General features: G+C 43.6%; 1 protein-coding gene across 3 annotated transcripts in view; it reads right to left on the bottom strand.

The window, feature by feature from the left end:
* The window catches only part of SLIT3 (slit guidance ligand 3), a 731,964-nt gene that overhangs the window by 698,608 nt on the left and 11,736 nt on the right, over window positions 1–21,620 (bottom strand). The window contains exon 1 of one of the 3 annotated variants that reach the window (XM_053288110.1): window positions 8,727–8,865. The exons of the other annotated variants lie outside the window; for them this stretch is intronic. Within the exon in view, the coding sequence (XP_053144085.1) occupies window positions 8,727–8,746 (20 nt within the window). The 5' untranslated portion in view covers window positions 8,747–8,865. Of the gene's footprint in view, window positions 1–8,726; window positions 8,866–21,620 lie in introns of those variants that run through there. 3 annotated transcript variants of the gene reach the window in all.

The raw sequence follows: 21,620 nt of genomic DNA, 5'->3' as shown, positions 1-21,620 counted from the left end.
CTGGCCTACAACTCCCATAATCCCTGGCTATTGGCCACTGTGGCTGGGGATTATTGTAGTCCAAAGACAGCTGGAGGGTCAAAGTTGAGCAGGTCTTCCATATACTAAGTTCAGTATACCCATCAGTAATGCTTGTCCTTGAGAGATAGGTTCTTCTTCTACTCAACACATTTTGATAAGTAATACCACTAGCTCACACTTCACCACTGCTTTGGAAGTACATGCTATTTGTAACATTGCTACTACTTCTCACTATATCTGTCCATTGTTTGTATGACTTATTGTGCTTCTGAAACTCCTTTGTTGTTCAATCTTGTCCTTTTACTTGTGTGAACAACTTGATATCATTTTTGGCCTCTGTGGCAAACAGTGTTTTTGCATCTGTTTCAGAAAGAGTTGTGTGGCTTAACGTTCTCCATATTAACAATGACAGAAGCAGGGAAAGAAAACACCAGCGAGATATGGCATTGTTAGTCTATAGCTGTTTTGTTGCTGCTTGCTGCTGCATCAACGCTGTTGGAGACAGTCAACTTACATTAGTGTGAGACGCTGTAAAATGCTCACAATGCTGTTTGTGATATCCATAAATCAGTCACATACAAGTGTTGGAGCTATAAACTAACAATGCCATATCATCCTGCTGGAGTTTCCTTTTCCTTCTGTCAACAATTCTTAGCATATTAATTATTTCTTTTATGGTGGTGTGCGTGCTCACGCATACACGCACACACATGTGTGTCATATAGCCTTATATCATATAGCTAGCATAGTAGTTAGAGTGTTGGACTAGGACTGGGAAGACCCGAGTTTGAATCCTCATTCAACCATGAAACTCACTGAGTGACTCTGGGCCAGTAATGTATCTCTAAGCCTAACCTACCTCACAAGGTTTTTGTGAGGATAAAAATAAGCATCTACACTGGTCTGGGCTCCTCAGAGGAAGAGCGGGCTATGCATGTAATAAATAAATAAGTATAACTCAAACTGCTTGTGTTTGTCTGCATTGATGGTTATTAGTTTTCCAGAGCTGTCAATCTTACAACTGTCATAGGGCCAGTTTAGAAAGTACCTACCCAGCCCACACAATTAAAAGCAGGACGTACTGAGTGTGTGTGTCCCTTTATTGCATGGGGAGGGGCTGTTTGAATGGCTGCTCCACATACTTTCCAAATATTAAACTATGCCAGGAGGGTGTCCATATAATGCAAAATATATCATGTCAAAGGCACTCTCAGCACACCCACATTCTAATTGTGACAATATTCAGATATATTGTCTGAATTGGCTCACAGGGTGTTACCTGTGTCAGTGATCACCCATTTGAAGCTTTTCTTTATCATCATTGCATAGTTCAATTGGCTCAGCCAGGTTTATATCCAGTGGCTGATATTCTGACTAAAGAAGCAAGGACTCAGCAGGCGGCTTCCTCACTACTGCAGCATGCAGAGGGAGGTGGGAAGAGTGAGTTTTGCTCATCTTACCTACCTCCAGCACTGATCTTTTTCTGCCAAAAATAGATGCCTGAGGGTCACACAGCCCTTCCAAAGGCAGGGAAAGATAAGCAATAGTGAAAGGAGCCGAGCATGCTTAGCCTGGAAAAGAGAAGACTAAAGGGAGATCCAATTGCCATCTTCAATTATCGGAAGGGCTGTCATATAGAACAAGGAACAGACTTGAAGGTAGTTCTCACATGCAGGCTAGGGCAGCCCAGCCTGGGTTAGGCTGCTTGTGTGGAGTGCCAGGATCATTCCTAATCCCAGTGCTCTCGCCCAGTCTATCCCGACTTTGAAGCCCAGCCTTAGCCAGGGTTAAGACCCCGGTCTTACATGCAGCCCTAGCATACACAGATTCGAGCACCCAGAGCACTCAACTCCTGGGGGAATCCCCCAATCCATCACACTCATTGTATGGTGCATTGTGGGGTTCCCGAAGGCCAGGACGACAAATCCCAGCCTCCAATGATCCATGCTGCATGGAGCAGCGCAGATTGTGAGGGCACACATCGGCACACCAAAGAGGACGTCAACACTCATCTGGCGGGGGGAGGTAGGTCCATCCCTGTCTCCCCCGCCCCCCACCCTGCCACCAGCTATTTTGGTCATGGCACAGCCTCTGGTTCTCTGTTGCACCTGAGCGCAGGATTAGAACCAATGGGTTGAAATGACAAGGAAGCAGATTCAGGCTAGCCATCAGGAGCAATTTCTAATTAAGCAGCTGTTCAACAGTCTGCCTCACAGCGTGGCGGGCTCTCCTTCACAAAGAGGTTTTCAGAGGCTGGATGGGGTTAGAAGGGACTTAAAGTTGTAGCTGATTCCTGCACTGGGCATGGAACTGTACTGCAAGTCCCTTCTAACACTAAAATCCTATGCTTCTAGAAATCCATATCGTTTTCTACTGATTGTAGATCCAGGCCCTATTAAGAGGATAATTCCTTTATGTAAGCTAGATGAGACCCAGGTCTGTGCAGTACTGTGCTCTCACTAGGCAGCAAATAATGTATGGACAATGCAATACCGTCTACCCGAAATCTCCTTGAATTTGCTCTGCATACCCCCTTAATCCATAGCCGGGATACAGCTGCACAACAAGGTTCCTGCACTTGAGGTATGTGACCAATCTGTGCCTGAAGCTAGTGGTGAGATGAGACACAAAAGCCTTAGTGAGAGGTTGTGCAGCTAGCAGTAACTTGCAGGGTAAGCTTGGTGGTTGGTCAGATCATTTCTGTGTTGCTCTCTACCCTTCCCAACATGCTTGCAAATGGCTGGGCCAGGTGCAATACATGCAGCAATATAACACAGAGGAGACTGCTTCTTTCAAACGCTACCCCAGCGTCTTTATTTATTTAAAATATTTCTCTACCACCCAAAACTTGCATTTCTGGGCATTTTATAATTAAAATCATTTAAAATATTAACACATTTAAAAACATTAAAAAATATTAAAACTATAAATCTAATTAAAAGACTGGGTGAATAAATGTGTCTTCAATGCCTTTTTAAAAGTTGCCAGAGATTGAGAGGCTCTTATTTCAACAAGCAGCGCTTTCCAAAGTCCAGGGGCAGCAACGAAGAAGGCCCGTTCCCGAGTAGCTGCCAGATGGATTGGCGACAACCGCAGTTGAACCTCTCCAGATGATCTCAACAGGCAGTGGGGCTCATGGCGAAGTAGACATTCCCTTAAATACCCAGGGCCTAAGCTGTTTAGGGCTTTATAGGTAATAACCAGCACCTTGTATTTTGCCCGGAAACGTATCAGCAGCCAGTGTAGCTCTTTCAACACAGGAGTAATATAGTCTCTCCAAGATGATCCAGAGACCAACCTGGCCACCCTATTTTGGACCAACTGCAGTTTCCGGACTATGTACAAAGGCAGCCCCAAATAAGAGTGCATTGCAGTAATCAAGCCTAGAGGTTAAGAGCATATGTAATACCGTTTTAAGATTGTTCATCTCAAGAAATTGACGCACCTGGTGTATCAGTCAAAGCTGATAAAAAGCACCTCTAGCCACTGCCTCAACCTGGGACACCAGGGCAGACTGCATACCTGTTTCTTCCAGGAAAACATGACTCCATCCAGATCTGGCAGATCAAAATAGTCTCCCAAGTTCCACCCTGCACAATAAGTATCTCCATCTTATCTGGGTTCAGCCTCAGGTTGTTATCCCTCATCCAGCCCATTACTGCCTCTGGGCAAGCATTTAGGGAGGTTATGACTTCTCCTGATGATTTTGACATAGAGAAATAGATTTGGGTGTCATCAGCATATTGATAACACCCTGCACCAAATCTCCTGATGATCTCTCCCTGCGGTTTCATGGAGATGTTAAATAATATCGGAGACAATATGGAGCCCTGAGGGACAACATAGGAAAGTTCAGATTTTGAAGAACGACAGTCTCCAAGAGACACCATCTGGAATCTGTCTGTGAGGTAGGAATGGTACCACTGCAAAGCATTGCCTCCCATCCCCAATCCCCTCAGACATTCCAGAAAGATACTATGGTCAATAGTATCAAAGGCCTCCGAGATATCCAAAAGGACCAGCAGAGTCACACTCCCTCTGTCAGTTCCCAATTGGAGTTCATCCACCAGGCCGACCAAGGCAGTCTCTACCCCACAGCCTGCCCGAAAGGCGGTTTGAAATAGGTCTAGATAATCAGCAGCTTATTTGGCTCTGTGCTTGTCTACTCTCAGCCTGCTGCCTTCCTCATAGCAAGGGACCTGTTCAGTTATGGAGTCTATGTGGCTAATAGCCGGTTTTGTAACTGGCACTTTGGCATCAGGCTGAGCTTGGGGACACATGGGGTGGGCTGCCCACAGACTCCCCCTTATAGGAGCACCCAAGGCCAGGCTGGCAAATGAGTTTGCACTTAAGGGGTTTGGGCAGAAGCCAGTCCACTGTGAGTTAAGTTGTCAATCACACCTGTTTACAGGCTGTGTAATCAACCTGTATCATCTGCAGTAACATGACACATTTTCCTCCTGTGTTTCACAGTAGCTGATTGGGTGGTCCATCCTGTAAGCAGTCAGGCTGTCACCAACATCTGCCTCTTTATGCCAACATTTTGGAAGCTCTTCATCAATACAAGTTGTAGCCTCACACCCTGCTGTGTATCTGTTTCCTTTCCCCACATCTACCTTAACGACTGCTGGGGGGAAAGTCTTGAGTTCAGCTGCCTAAGTTTACATGATAGCAGCCAAATTGGAAACACTAAGTAGATACAGTCAACTCAAATACAGTTATGTCTTTAATGGGTTCACTAGGTCTAACTTATCATGCAGATATACACATTCTCACTATTAGCATTTCTGGCCAATCTAGCAGCTCTTCTTCATCAGAAGCTCTCAGGACTAAGCACAGGGAGAAGCAAAATGCTCATTGTTTGTTGCAAATGAGACTTTTAAAGACAGCATCGAGTATTTTCGAAATCCTTCCAAAGTAAGATCCGACAGGAAACAAAATTCACTTATACCTGTTTCAGTGGAAGCGGTGGGGTGGGGTGGGGGAGCCACCAAATGCACTTTGGAAAAATTATTGCTATATGCTGCTGTTGAGATTTTATACTCCAGTTTGTGAGCAGCCCACTCTTTTTGTCCCCAAGCTCAGCCTCATGTCCAAGTGCCAGTTATGACACTGAATATTAGCCACATGGACTTCATAACAGAGCAGTTCCCTTGCTGTGAGGAAGGCAAAAGCCTGTGTATCTACACAGCCAAACTGGAATATGGTAAGAATCCTTCCCAGCTCCAGATACCAGCAACCAAAGACCACAGAACTGTCTGGAAGTAAACCTGAAATATAAATCTTCCAGACCCAGATACTAACTGGAGAACAGTTAATCAAGCCCGAAGAGTGGTTCTGCAGCCGAATACCAACCACCACTATTGCTGCAGTTCACCATGACCCTGTAGCACTTCAGTGTCATGGCCATTTCAAGATGGTGAGGGGAGGAACAAGCACTTTGTGGTTTTCCTAGCAATCTCAAGGCACACTTGCCAGCTATTTCCAGTTATTCTAAAATTGATGGTTAGCATGCCTATGGTTGCTAGGTCAACACAGAGAGCTTCCTTTCTCCTCCCCCATACCAGAGAACAGCCATCTGGCTGAGGATGACGAACAGCAGAGAGAGGCTGCAGGTGCTCCAGCACCAAGGGAAAGAAATGGTCTAATCCAGAGCACCCTTAGAACTCCAAAATCAAGCCAAGTTACTATGAAGAAGTCATTTTGTCATCATAGATATTTGTGTTGTTCTTTAAATGATTGTTAAGTCTTGAAGCAAATACGATGGAATGCCATCATTGCCGAACATATGGACAATGCATGATTGGAACTCGTAGGGGACACTGAGCCAAAATATTTTTCGGCAATGTTTTCCAACCCACACAATAAACCAGCCTCATACATATTGACACTGAAATCAAGTGTACTTCAGTGTTTTTCAAACCATGTGGTAGAAACCCTAAGTCAGGGCTTGAGAAATCTTAGGCTCTAGGGAGCCAATGTGCTCAGAAATTTAATCATGGTGCCTAGACTAGGATATTCAGAGGTAGAGTTGTTGAATAGAACATTTTATTTGTCCCATGCAGCCCTGTTTCTGTTCTAAGTATGTTAAACTTTAAAGTCCAGGAAATTTCTCACGTGTCTATTGTCTGGCTCCTAATTTGGGGGTTGGTTCCTAGATCCAAATAGAATGTGTCCAGCCCTCCCTAAATGGTAGCTTAGCCTTCAGCACTGGTAATGCAGAAGCACATGTTCCTTTGGAAAAAGCTGGAGCAGCTGTAATTTTCCTCATCTGTGTGTCCAGCAGAAAACATCCGAGCTTTTCCAGGCAGGCAGCAACAGAGAAAAGACAAGGTGTCCTAGCTATCACCAGACTTCCCATTATCATGACATCTGTCACATGTCCCTCCTTGCCAGCCACCAAGGGTCTCAAACTGGACACTCTGGCAGCCAGACACAAGTGCCTTATTCTGCACACTGCTGTGGCATTTTGCTAAAAGAGAAGCCAATGGCCTGCAGCCCATTAGCACTGCCAATGCAGCTAGCCAGAAGGAAATGCAGCAGTCTGGTAATTCAGCAGTTGTCAGGTGACAGGATGGGTCAATGGAGTCATCTAGTAAATACACTGACACTGGCCTGGCTCCTCAGTCTGGCAAATTTGTGAAGATGGCCAAGGTGCTAGAGTGATCTACTTCCCTGCAGAGCAGCACCTGGGATGCAAGACAGGCTTGCAACGCTGAATTCTATTTTAATCTAGTCATGGAAGGGATTCTGATTTACATGTAGAGAGAAGATCATGTCCCCATCTCCATTTCAGCTCAGCAATGCCACCACCAGCAGCCTCACTGCTTGATCTTACGGAGTCTGCGCCTCCTGTATTTTCACACTGTGATGCAGGAGACTTCCCTTTCATGGATGGTTGTTTTTGTTTAAATCTAAAGTAATTCAATGTGTCCACACATGCCAACTAGAAATCTTGGGGGTGTGTGGTTTATGCCCAGCATCTTTTTTCATTGTGGTGGTTTTGTTTTTGCAGAAAACCGTACACCATCTATGAATGTTTTCTGCATACAACCCATGCAGCCAGGCAAAGGGGTAGTAGCTGGCCCTAGGTTTGCAGACAGTTTTTCGAGAGGAGGAAGCAACAATGGAATGCAATGATTTCAGATAGAAATATAAACACAGACTACAATGGCATGGAATGCCTGCTTTACATAAACACCAATCACATGAGTTCAGAACTAAGCTGTTACTCTGAAGGAAGCTTTACCCATAAACATGCTGTAATAGCCATTTAATGTGAAGCATATTTTGGTAACAACGTAGCAGAAGTAGCTTTTTTTTCTTTTCTTTTCCAAATGTAGTATAAATTTCTACTAACAGGAATGTTACAGCCATGTGAGCCAATCCTGATACAAAAACAAGTTTGAATTGCTTAACCACTCCATCCTTCTGCAAGAGTAATTATCACAAGTCTTTGAAATACTGTTGGTCTTCCTGTTCCAACACCAATCTTAATAAAAGCTCAAACTTATATGATAATTTTTTAAATTTAACACCACAACACAAACAAATGTCACTTTCTATCCTTGATTTGTTACTGAACAATTCCAGTGCTTCAAAATCAGTACTATCCCACTCATTACCTCCTGCTGTTTAATGACACACACATTAAGGCTGCCAGGATTCATCCTACTTCAAATATTTTTCTTAATGCCTTACTCATTTTTATTATTGTTAAGAAATCTTCTTTTTGCCCTCATTTTGTGATGAATCGTTTTGAGATGAATCAGTTGCCTTGTTTGTAAAAAGAGAGGAAAGCATCAGCCCTGGCCTTTCCCACTGCTCAAGACGATTAACAGCGACAGAAAGCAGATTCCAACATTCTTATCTCTGGTTTATTATCCTGATATAACCAGAATCAACATCCTGATATACAGTATTACGTTGCGTCCTGATATAACTCTACAAACCATTGCACGGGTGTTTCACTTCACCCACTTTCCAACTGTCTCCAAGTAGGCATATGACACAGTGTTTCTCTATGGCTACGAAGCATACCCATGATAGTATATCCTCCTGCATTAACATGATCTCATATCCCAGGTAATGGCAACTCAGGAACCATTGGCCTTACCAGGAGCTGGCTTTATGAAATGTAAAGTATGCCATCAAGTCAATTTCGACTCCTGGCGCCCACAGAGCCCTGTGGTTTTCTTTTGGTACAATACATGAGGGGTTTACCATTGCCTCTTTCTGTGCAGATGAGATGATGCCTTTCCCATAGTCTGGGAAACATACCAGCGGGGATTCGAACCAGCAACCTTCTGATTGTTAGTCAAACATTTTCCTGCATTAATCTTGAATATACGCCCCAAATGGCTAAGGTCAGAAATCAGAATGAATTCACAAGTTCTTATCAACAGGATAACTGATCATGTAAACAAGCACTGGTTTCCTTTCTTTTTGTGCCAGTAGCAGCATCAGAGAGAAAAATTGAGGTGGGGCACAGAAGGGGCATTTCTAAGTGGGCAAGTTGAGCCCCCCCATTATTAGATTTCTGAAACAGGAGTGGGGGGCAGATGGGGAGGCAGCTAATTTTCTGAGGGGACACTTGCCTCCGCCCTGCCCCCACAAGCTTTCCTTGTTTTTGCCACATCATTCTGGCTCAGTTGACATGCTGCTCTTCTAATGAGGGAATATGTAGATAGAAGTCTTCTTCCTACCAGGAATTCCTCTTCCCCATGGTTAGAACAGGCAGTGACAGCAGGAGATGGAATGATGTACCATCAGTTCACCAGTGCTCTCAGAGAGGAGAATGGTGATGAAGAAGGAGAAGCCTCATGCTTTTCAGCAACTTTGGACATGTTTCAGAAGTGGCAATCGGTGGTTCTGGTAGCAGCTAATCTCTCCTAATTAGGCAAAGGTAGCTGCTACTAGAGCAAGCAATGAACTACTGCTTTTAAAAGATGGCCACAGTTAAGATGATGGGTTATTGTGGGGCAGCAGCAGTAGCGATAATGCCTCTTGCATCTTTCGTTTGAGGACTGAGATTTTATTGTCATTGTAAAGGTATTAACAGTTTTTCTAGCAAGAACACATAGCAACATGTGAATCAGTCCCCCTCCTTCTCATTATGGGAAGAGCAGAAGGTTCCAAGTTTGCTCCTTGGCATCTCCAAGATAGGGCTGAGAGAGATTCCTGCCTGCAACCTTGGAGAAGCCGCTGCCAGTCTGTGTAGACAATAGTGAGCTAGATAGACCACTGGTCTGACTCAGTATATGGCAGCTTCCTATATTCCTATTCAATGGGACAATACATGCAAGATGGTGCACGGACTAGAATCAACTCCACAGAGTCAACTCTGCAGCCTGCTTGCAACACAGCAATTAACAGGGGTCTCAATTTTCAATGAACAGACTTGACCAAACAAGCCCATTGTTTACTCTTTGCCCCCAACAGCAGCTCCTTATACAAGCTCTGGAGAGAACAGAGTGGGCCATCTCTTGAAGCTCACATGAACAGCCTTTAAGTATCTCCCAGGCAACTGATTTCAGTTGCAGTTCCTGAAGTGCTGCTTCTAAAGAATGTGAAACAGCATCCAGTGGCCTCTATTCCTATAAGCAAGGAAACACAGATGCCATACAGCCATCTTTAATGGAACTTAAGCCATTCAGATTACCATCAGCAGAGGGTTGTCGTAGCCCTCTGCCCAGCTGGGTTTAATCATTTTCTCTTCTCAGTCACCACCAAGTAAGTCTGCAAGGTTTTCCTACAAGTAATATAAACATTTATCAGTGTATTAAAATGAGTACCCCATACAGAGGGCATATAAGAACCTAGGGATGTTTACCAAAAGAAAAGAAAATCCAATTTATCTGACGGCAGCAAAAAGCTGAATTCAAATGAACTGTATCTGACTACTGTCCTAGATCTTGAGCCAGAATATTGTGTGGGAAACTCTTACATAAGATAATACGTCTATTCCTAGTAAGCTTGTGGTTTGAATCTTGGAGTCATCAGCTGATCTGCTGTATCCTGCTTCTGACCATGACTTTGGCCATCTGAAGAATTCTCCATTCTACTTGTACTTTCTCCTTGGCTAAATCTTTTATTCTTCCCACTAAAAATGGCCTTCTGCACACCACAAAGCTCTCATCTGGTAGGGTTGCCATGCCCTCCAGAATTCCAGGTATCATCCCGGTTTTGAGCATCTCACCCGGATTTGCCCAGACTTATTTATTTATTTATGTATTTATTAGCTAAGCTCAAGCGGAGTTATGGAGCAAAATGAGCAGCCACTATTATGCTCATCCACTGGGCTTGAATAAAGAGAGGAAGTGCACAGGAGGCTAGCTGGGAGGGTCCCACTTTCATAAGTACAGTAATCCCCTGAGGTATGTTGCCTTTTTGCTATCAACAGGGGATCTCTATTGGGCCGTTGAGAGGATAGCTTGCTTTTGATGTGAATCACTACCTGCCTACCAGGCTGTGTGTTGTAATGTTTAAGGACTTTCTTGGCTTTACATTCAATGCATGCCTACTTAGAAGTAAGCACGGATGGTTTCAATCAGATCTTCTCTCAAATAAATGTGTACAGAATTGCAGACTTAATTTAAAAACTGTGCATTTTTGTTGTTGTTCTATTGTTGCTGTTAATATGTCAAGGAAAATGATCAGGCCAAGGTATCTTCTCTAACTATTGTTGGTAGATATCCAGAGCAAATACAAATCAACTGGAAAGTGCAGCTGCTAATTTGCATATGCAAATTTGCAAGCCAATTTATATAATGTGCAGATTGGGTACCCGGATCTGGAGAGCTAGAATCTGATAACCCTTTCATCAGGCAATGTTTTGGGAACCTTCTTTCAACTCTGAAGGGTTTCCATGCTTTAAATTTAAGTAACAAGCAGAAATTCAAGACATTAATTGCCTACATGGAATTTTATGACAACTAGAGAAATATTTTTATTTCTATTGTTTCAGAATCGCGCCACCAGTGCTACTTGACAAGTCTTTTATTGTTATTATTCAGCCATAACTAAGAGGTTACAGGGTTCTTACCACTGACTATGACGAAAGAAATATTGCTCACTTCTGAACAAGCTGAGCATTCAAGACACAGATTTTCCAAGCTCAAAACAAGCTCCTAAGAATATTTAGAAAGGAACTGCTGTAGGAAGAGGATGATAGATTATGAAAAGCTTCTTAATTAAGGTCAGCAGTTTGTTGACTTCTAAATTATTCTAATAAGAACCAGAACTATCCTTGTGTTTGCCAGAAGAACATGAGGACACCTTTAAACCCCCACCCATCCATCCAGATGCATTCTCATGTTAAGATTTTCCCATTTGCTTTTCAAATCCCACTTGCACTGTTTTTATTATGCTGGTGTTTCTACATATTTGTGCCATTAAGCCATATTAAGAGTTCTGCTTTCAACTATTATTCTTAAGGGCTTGGCACTGGGTGACAGCTTCTTTTGTTCCAGCCTTCCCAATCATATAATAGCTATTTCCTGAAACTTGCTTGGTGGGCCTATCTTCTATCATTCAACATTGACAATTATTTTTAAGCATATTTCTCTTTGATTCAGAAGTGAGTCAATGGCTTAAGAAACAAAATCTTTAATGTAGATAATGACCACTGTACCAATAGCAGCCAAGTTTTACATCTTGATACAAGAGAGTTTCTTACAAAGACCAGTTCTAACTTTATGTTCCTTTTAAAGTTTCTAGAAAGTTGACAGTTCTGTCTGAAAGCTTCAGGCAATAACACCACTGGCAGCTGAAACAAGTATATTCGGGTGACTTCCAGAGGCAAATCAAAATGCCACATGCCTAATTCCTTGGAAGATGTCTACATTAGATTTGTGCATCAACACTGCTTTCTAACCTGGGCAATCAATTCAACAAAATTAAACCAGTTTCTAAACTCAGCATCTGTATTACTTTTGCTAGACAGCAGGCTAGCAAGCATGCTAGAGTTTCAGTCAACTTGAATTGCCAAGATGCAATCTAGGTATCTCCCCCGCCACCACCGTTCCTCTAGATTTACCACAGAACCAGGAAACACAATAGCCTCAATAGCCTTACCAAAGCTTCGCAGGTCTGCAGGTGCAATGTTCATCAGATGGAGTGGGGAGACACAGCAAATGAAAGAACTGGGGGGCTGGGAGAAAAGCCAGCATGGTGTAGTGGTTAGAGTGCTGGACTAGGACCAGGGAGACCTGAGTTCAAATCCCCATTCAGTCATTATACTTGCTGGGTGACTCTGGGCCAGTCACTACTCTCTCAGCCTAACCTACTTCATAGGGTGGTTGTGAGGAGAAACTCAAGTATGTAGTACACCGCTCTGGGCTCCTTGGAGGAAGAGTAGGATATAGAATGTGTAAAAACAAACAAAACCAAAACAAAACCATGGCTGCCTTCATCTCCCAATTCCACAGCGAATTTAAGGGAAGAGACACAACCAGACAACCCTACATTCAACATAGTAATTCCAACATCATAATGCATTGTAATAATTCTCACTGTTAAGTTTATTCATGTGCCATGGAGGAGAATATAGTTGGGAGAGTCTGTATTCCCTAGGAAGGCATTTAAAGATGTCTGCTATTTCAATAGAAATTTTAAAATGGTAGCAAATTAGTCTTGTCTCACATGTCTGTTGACATTTACTCGCATCTGATCTAACTACTCGCATACAAATATGAATCAATCTTTGCCTTTTTTTTTAGTGTTCTGTAATTTTCTTATATTGTTACCTACCCAATTTTTGAATCAAACATTTTTGTTATGGCTACGGCTAAACAAATACATTGATTGTCTGACTGACTGCATACATGCAGCAATTTTATACCACCAATGGCATGAAGACAAATGCCCATAACCTCAATGGCCCTCCCATCTGAGAAAAGATGTCAATAATCGTGTGCTGCCCCAGCTTTAGGATGAATTCCTGATGGCTAGCAGCGGACAGGTCAAAGCAAGCTAGCAGAAGTAGCTTGACAACTGGTGCGGCTTTGCTAGAAGTTACCATGGAAAGGAATTACATTATTTTTTGTCTGCAATAACCAAAGGCCATGGCAAGCAAAGGGCATGGAGTAACTTAAGCTCCCTTCTTTGGACCAGTCTGCCAGCTTGGCTACTCAAACCAGGATGCAGCAACCGCTGTGATGATACAGGAGAAAACTGTGGTGGGCTGTAAAGGAAAGATTTTAGACTTTTTTTGCTGCTAAAATGAAAGAAAACCCACAATTATCTGCCCATCCTTAGTTTCGCCCCCCCCCCCATGGTTTGGTAGGCCCTCCCATGCCCACAGGGGAAGTAATCCTTGGCATCAATCATGTCAATATATCTAACTCAGAACATGTTTTTCTTTAAACACTTTCTCTCTAACTTAAGCAGCAACCAGAAAACTGATACTGTTCTTTTTAAAGTCTTAATGCCAAATTGGTTGGGGTTTCCTATGTATAGCTTCAACTGTGCAGTTGTAATGATCTCCTTCCAGCAAGTTTGTATTTTTTTTTTCCATTTACCAATGTTCTTCATGTTATGACAAAAATATTCATTCTATTATTGTCCATTTCTAGTCTTTCAGTCCTAAGGAAATGCACAGTCGGGTTGTACTTGGCAAAGATTCATGTTGTTATTTTAGTGAAGAACTTGTGCTATCGAGCTCCTGACACCTGTGTACTGGTCTCAGGAATAAGGGAACTGGGCTTCCTTCTTCCAGCAAGGCAGGTCAAGGCAGAATCTCATCTCTCAGCTTCCAATAATTTCTAGTAAGAATGCTGGGTGAAGGGGGGAAAGTAATTCCTAACCTTCACAAGAACAGATCATATCCACATATCAGCCACCCAACCAGTACAGGAGGCTTAGGAAGTCAAAGAAAGCCTTCTATCTTCTCCTGTTCCTTTAGGGATTTCCTAAGACCTAATGTTTCCCAACTCTGATTGGCTGGGAAGCCTATAAAGGTTTCCTGGGTCAGGCTAATTCCAGTCCTCGATATTGCAGTGGTGACATGTTCCTGGCAAGTCAGGACTGTTTTCCTCCTTTAGCCCATACTTGCTTAGCCCTATTTTTCTAGCCTTTGATTTATGTTCTGCTAGTCTAATCCTGAAGCTACCTAATGATGCAGTGGGGCAATGCTTGACTAACAAGCAGAAGGTTGCCGGTTCGAATCCCCACTGGTACTATAACGGGCAGTAGCGATATAGGAAGATGCTGAAAGGCATCATCTCCTACTGCGCAGGAGGAGGCAATGGTAAACCCCTCCTATATTCTACCAAAAGAAAACCACAGAGCTCTGTGGGCACCAGGAGTCGAAATCAACTTGACAGTATACTTTACCTTTACTTTAGTCTAATCCTTGTCTTCTACTACAAACTGCTCCACCCCAAATATTGTCACCTAAAAACCTGTATGACCACAGTAATTACTGCACTCCGGAAGCCGACAGCAGATGAATCCCCACCTTAGCTGAGGATGTTCATTCTGTATCCAAATGCACTACTGTCTGTTGCCTGTTCTCCTAAGCTATTACAGTGGTGGATTGTATACAGGTTGTTGAATTCACTGAAAGTGTTGTTCTACAACAGTAAAGTCGGTACAAGACATTAAACATCTGAGTATCTGTTGCACTACTGCAGAAAATGTTATAGTTATATTAGAATACCATATCTACAAGGACTGATGACATCCATATGATTAGCTAATGTATTTGCCAGGTTTCAAAATGGTTACGAAGCCACTGGGTGACTGGATTCTTGCTTATACTGTTGAAATGCAAACCAGCAGTTTCCTAGGTGTGTGGTTTTTTTTTAAATTAGCCAGTTACAGCAGGCTAATGATACTTGTTACACAAAATTCAAGTATTTTACCAACTTTCAGTTGAGAAACTTTTGAGATCAGAGACTGCCTGCAACAGTATGGGTAGATCCTCAAGTGTTGTGTTTCTTTATTTAGATGTATATATTTTTAACATATTTCATTCATAGTCTACCTTCTGATCTCCAAAGTGCCTAGCAATGCAAAAATGCTAAATTAATGCACAATTAAACAAAATCATAAATAATGACAAATTCAATTAACAGCAAATTTAAAACAAAACTGAGAAACAGCAGGATTAACACAGTACGGGGATATCAAACCCTCTTAAGCGCACCTCCATCTGTGCCAATACTTAATTTTTTATTTGGTTAGTAGTAAAACATGCCATGGTCTCCATTTTGGGCGATACACCGGATATGAAGTTTCTACTTCACAATGCAATTTGCAAAGAAAAACAGCTTCCCAATCCTTTCCAGGGTATTCAGAATATTTCAACAATCAAGCAGTTTGAATAGGAGATAAGGGGAGCACATGGAACAGCAGCCCCATCTTCACCACCATCATTCTTCTGCTGTTGGCATCAAGGCTCAATGTGTGCATTTCAGCATGTGTTAACTGAGAATCCTTACAATAAGCACGGACTAGATTAAATCACAAACAGCACCTCTTCCATTCCCCACCCACTCCCCACCCCTGTTAATTCATGGGTCTACCAGGAAAATGTGTCGGGGAACAATCCACTCTGACGTATAGAAGGCCAGAATGTGCAGGGGCATGGTCACATGCTTCTCCGATACACACACACACCCCGCCTCAGCCCATGGAAGTAAAGGGCATTTGAAAATGGAGGGAACTACAAGAGTCCCGTAAGTAAAAAGATTGTATCACAAGGTTTGGGACGAAACAGGAAGATGCCATCAAAGCTAGTGAATAGTGGCTTCCACCAAGTAATGGGGGGGGGGGGTTTCAGAGACCCTTATGCTGCTAGCATAACCCCTACCAAATATTATTCTGCTCCTTTGTAACTCCCAGAGCCTCAAAAAGGGTTGTGGAACATACCCAGCAGAGTGTCCTCTTACAAGTCATCCCACACCATGCCTGTCTTACTTCAGACTGTCTGGGCTGTTCAAGTGTCCATGCTTAGGGTCTGTGCTAGGCAGCAATGCTGGACTGGGACCTGGGGTCAGAGTCAGAATTGAGTGCAAAGCCAGGAGAGGCAGGTGAAGCCAGGAAAAAGGCAAGGGCTTGGGTCAACAGCCACAACAGGAGCTAGACCAGAACTTAGGCTATAACCAAGATCTTGGGAGCCGATTGAAAGTTCCCAATATGGAGCTGTTGTACCAGCAAAAGTCTAGCTGCAAATTCTGGGTTTATAGCGGAGCCAGGAGCTTCACTTCTTTCTGAATCAACCAGTTCAGAAGGTTTTTTAAGCGATTGGAAACTGAACCTTAACCTATAATTTATTGGTCACCTTGAACCTGAGCCAAACCCTTCTCACAAGAAGTGGTAACTGGTTCAAAACCAGTTCAGTAATCAGACCCTCAGGAGATTATTTTGAAAGGTGGTATGGGTTCCCCAGTCACTCCAGCTCTTTATGGAGAAATCATGAATGGGTTCAGACACCATGCAAAGCCAAAGTTAAGTCTAGGTTTTACACAACGTCTCTACTTCAAGAGCATGCATTCCCTCCGTCCACTAGCCAAGCGCAAGTTGAATTCTACTTCTGACTGTGGTTAGAAACAAACCAAGACTGGTTATGGCATATGAACCAATCAATTAAGCTTCATTCTAACCAAAGTGCTTGAAATAAACTGAGATCCAAGCATAAGCTTTGAAGTGGGTCTCCGTTTATTTCAAGCATTTTGGTTAGAACAAACTCAGATTAGTCAATTCAGATGTCACAACTGATATTGATTTGTTTCCAACCACAGTCAGCAGCAGAATTCTTCCAGCTCACACACAGACAGGAGAGGGAGGGACGCACACTCCCAAGGTTAAGGAAATGTCAACCCAGAACTTCTGTGAGATCTCTAAACCTGTCTCAAATTTCTCAGTGAGCCATCTGAAGAGAAGAGAGGAGAAGAGAAGAGAGGAGAAGAGACCACTGGTAGCAGGGCCTAGGAATAGTAGTCTCCTGGTGCTTGAACAGAAGCAAAACAAAAACAATAAAATAAACCGTGTAAACAATGTATACATCTTTTCCTCAAGTGAAACAGGTATTTGATTCATTTTATAGAGTTGCAGTGTAAACAAGTGACTTGGATATATTATTTATGAAATGTAACTAAACCAGTTTGAAGTGTCTGAACCAATTCTGGATCACTTGTTAGAATTAAGTGTCTGAACTGCACTGGCAGCTAAAAGATACTGATGAACCTTCACTGGAACCAAATCCAATTTTTCAGGGCTTCAGTTCCCAGTTTTTATTTTATTTATTGTTCAATTTTTATACCACCTTTCATAATGCATCTAAAGGTAGTTTGCAGAAGTTAAAATGCAATAAAATTCAATAAACATTACATCTAAAAAACTTAAAATCAGTGAAACAAACCATAAAAAAGAAAAAAAGAAAGAAAAAGAAAGAAAGAAAGAAAAAGAAAGAGAGGGAGAGAGGGAGAGCATTAAAAAGACAAACAGAAACAGGAAAGCTGAGAGACCTGGCAGCTCTAAGGGGTAAAAGCCTGAACAAATAAAAAGGTTTTTTAGTTCTTTTTTTAAAAAGTAGCAACAGATGTCAAAGAGCAGACATTCACTTGGAGATTATCTCAGAGCCTGGGGGCAACGACAGAGAAGGCCCCATCCTGTGTGCCCAACAATTTAACCTCTCTCAGTGTTGGCACATGAAGCAAGGGCTCCTCTGGCAATCTTGTTGGACAGGCAGAAACCCTTGTGAGCAGGCGGTCCTTCAGATATTCAGGGCCCATACCATTAAGGTAAAAGTAATAACCAGCCCTTGAATTGAACCCAGAAACAAAATAGCAACCATTACAGCTCTTTCAGAATAGGTGTAATATGCGCCAAATAAGTAGTTCCAGATAGAACCCTGGCAGCTGCATTGTGCATCAACTGATGTTTCTGGATATTCTTCAAGGGCAGCCACATGTAAAGCACATTGCAGTAATACAGCCACAGCATGACTAGGGCATGGGTAACTGTGGCCAGATCTGCCTTCTTGAGAAGGGGATGTAGCTGGTGCATTAGCCGAAGCTGTGCAAAGGCACCCCGGGCCACCTCAGCTTCCAAAAGCAGAGCCGGGTCCAGTAGCATTCCCAAGCTGCGCACTTGCTCTTTCAAGGGGAGTACAACCCCATCCAGAGCTGGCTGAATCACCCTGTCCCAACTGGCTTTCCTACTGACCAAAAGCACCTCCATTTTGTCTGGATTTAAACTCAGTTTGCTAGCCCACATCGAGCCCATCACCACCTCCAGCCCCCAGTTCAGTACATCCACTGCTCCACAAGCCTGTTCATTAAATTTATACTTGTGTAACTTTGTGTGGCCACATAATGGCACAGTGGGGAAATGACTTGATTAGCAAGTCAGAGGCTGCCAGTTCAAATCCCCACTGGTATGTTTCCCAGACTATGGGAAACACCTATATTGAGCAGCAGCGATATAGGAAGATGCTGAAAGTCATAATCTCATACGGCACAGGAGATGGCAATGGTAAACCCCTCCTGTATTCTACCAAAGACAACCACATGGCTCTGTGGGCGCCAGGAGTCGAAATCAACTTGATGGCACACTTTACTTTTAACTTCAAATGTAGGGTGTCCATCTTAAGTCATACTTTTCAGCGCGCGCGCACACACACACACACACACACACACACGGAAAAAGAAAGAGAAGAGAAAAGGAAATAACCTAGCCTATCACTCAAGTTCAACCCAGCAACTTGTTTGTTTTAATAATAATGTTTTTTTATTATTATTATTAACAACAACAACAACAACTAAGTCTTGCAATGATACAAAAAACGTCAGGCTGTAACACATCAGGCTAACACAAGAGGTATTTAAAGAGTCAGGAGAACTTCGTTAGTTAAGGTATTATTTGAAGGCATCTGTAACCATTCTAGCTATGTTGTAATAAGGCTGGTCACCCATGGACAAACTATTTGCCTTCAGGAGACTAGGCACAGTTGGCCACGGCTTCATCTCAGCACCGTTTAGACAGGAAGTGACAGGCAAGTTCTAGCACAAGATTCCAGCAACAGGAGGCAGTCCTCATGCTACTGCTATGCAATTTAACAGAGTGGCAGGATCTATAGACCCTGCTGTGCCAACCTGAACAGGAAAACACAGCACTACATACGGTATTTAACTGAATCCAAAACTAGATCTTCTCCCCATCCGCCCCACCCCAAGTTTTTGATATTAGAAACCAGGAGGTTGTCTTAAATTCAGAGCCTCTTTCCGTGTTCTCTATTTTTTCCCCATCTGTGTGTGTAACCAGTTTTGTTCTGGGTGGCAGTATCAAGGCAGTGTGCACGCACGTTCATTCAGAGTGGGACCTCTCCAATTCAACCTGAGCAGGATCTAAAACTGACTGAGCAGACACCAAAAAACATGTGAGCGCGCGCACATGCACACGCGCGAACACCGGTCCCTTTCGAGTAAATGCAGATATAACTTGTATTTAATCTCTACTTTTTAAGGGGGTCATCTTAATTTCAGTCAACTTCTATTTGGGTAAATATAGTAAAGCTGCCTTCTCTCACACCCAGGCCCTGCTGCTGAGGCATTGCTCTTTCACAATCACCTGGATTTGGAATCAAAACAAAGGTTCAATACAGTTTCACACAGCACTTGTTACAGTTTCACTGTAACAATCCTGCAATGCCTGTCTTTATAGACATGAAGGCTATTTTCACAACCGCAGGAAAGTGGGCAAAGGTTGCCCAGTCCGCTTTCTTGCAGTCGGGTGCCGCAATGCAAGCCGCACAGCTCCTGGCAGCAAACCTTACTAAATACCCCCCACCCCATTAAAGAGGTTAGCGGAGCAAATGCTCCACTAACCCTGTTTTCCTGATCATGAGATGCCGTGGCGTGGCAACTCACAAGGAGACCCCTGAAGACTGGGAGGCTACAGCAAGGCTCCCGGTGTCAGCCCCCCCCCCCGAATGCCCCATGCACTCGCATAGGGAATCCTGGGGCTTCCGGGGGCCAGGTGGCCCCTGATGCCCGCTGTGCTTACCAGTTCCCTGATGAAGCCAGTAGAAGCAGGCTAAGCCTGTTCTCCCCACAGAGCCCGGTTAGGCTCAACACACGGGGGCTATTACCACGATCAGGCAAAATCGGGCTAGGGGAGCCTAGCCCGATTTCGCCTGATTGTGGGAGCCACCGGGCTCTCAGGTGAGCCTCGTGGCTTCCTGGTGGTTAACTCGCCAAACCAGCCCTCCCCTTAAACCAGGTTTGCAGAGTGAGTGCTCTGCAAACTCATTTATTTTGCTCGAGAGTAACCATGGCACAGTTCTGCACCATGGCTACTCAAGAGTAGACCCCGACCGGGAGGCTTAAAAGCAGCCTCCCGGCTCAGGGGTCTCTCCAGTATGCCCTGTGCGCTCACGCAGGGCATACTGGAGCTTCCGGGGGCCACGTGGCCCCTGAACTCCCCAGATCCCGCCAGCTCCGTCACAGAGCCAGCAGTTGTATGGGTGACCAATCCGGCCGCCTAGGGCTGCCGCCCCGCTCGTCTGTGGGGAGCGCGGGCTTAGCCTGCTCTCCCCGCTAACCTGGCAGAAGTGGGTCTCATTGATTGTGAGACCTGCCTCACGGATTGTGTGTAGAGCCTCAAGGTCTTAAGTAGGAACATAGGAAGCTGCCATATACTGAGTCAGATCATTGGTCTATCTAGCTCAATATTGTCTTCACAGACTGGGAGCAGCTTCTCCAAGGTCGCAGGCAGGAATCTCTCTCAGCCCTATCTTGGAGATGCCAGGGACAGAACTTGGAACCTTCTGCTGTTCCCAGAGTGGCTCCATCCCCTAAGGGGAATATCTTACAGTGCTCATATGTGGTTTCCCATTCAAATGCAACCAGGGCAGACCCTGCTTAGCTAAGGGGACAAGTCATGCTTGCTACCACAAGACCAGCTCTCCTCTGTATGTAGAGAGCTCCTCTACATTTACTCAAAAGTAACTCCAATTTGGTTCAGTGGGATTCCCTAAAAACATGTTTAGGGTTGCAGCCTTCAGTCAGCTAAGGTCTGCTCATTTGGAGTATTTGAAAGTAACACCTGCTCTTCTCAGCTAATGGTCTTTTAATTAGTTATTTCCAGAACTAGTTTCATCCTGGTCTAGGATGGAAATCAGTCCTATAATAAGTTGTTTCCTGCACTCATCCTGGCCCTTATATTCTTGTTCATTTATTTTACTTCACTTTTTATTACACACACTCACACTCACTCCTGAGGACCACAGAACAGAACATGATAATAGCAGTGGAACCTGAAAATGTAGATCAAGCAGGGCAGAAAGCCCAGGCATCATTAACCATGTTACCAACTGCCTCTTGAACCATTCTGCCTACCAGGTGAGCCAATGCTTACCAGGTGCCAGTCCATACTAGATAGACTGGTGCTGCAATTGCATCCCAAAGTTAGTTAAAAAAATTCCTGGGTATATCCTTAGTCTCTGGTTTTTTGAAGTTTTGACTCAGTAATGCTAAACCATGGTTTAGCACTACATAAGCAAGCCTAACTAACTAAAGCTACAATGATATCAACCAGCGAAATTGTGGTTTAATATCTCAGATAGAATTAACAAGCCACAGTCCCCACAATTC

The sequence above is a fragment of the Hemicordylus capensis genome, chromosome 2 (assembly GCF_027244095.1).
Source record: "Hemicordylus capensis ecotype Gifberg chromosome 2, rHemCap1.1.pri, whole genome shotgun sequence".
Lineage (NCBI taxonomy): Eukaryota > Metazoa > Chordata > Lepidosauria > Squamata > Cordylidae > Hemicordylus > Hemicordylus capensis.
Note: the sequence above shows the minus strand (reverse complement) of the source record. Positions and strands in the feature narration are given on the sequence as shown.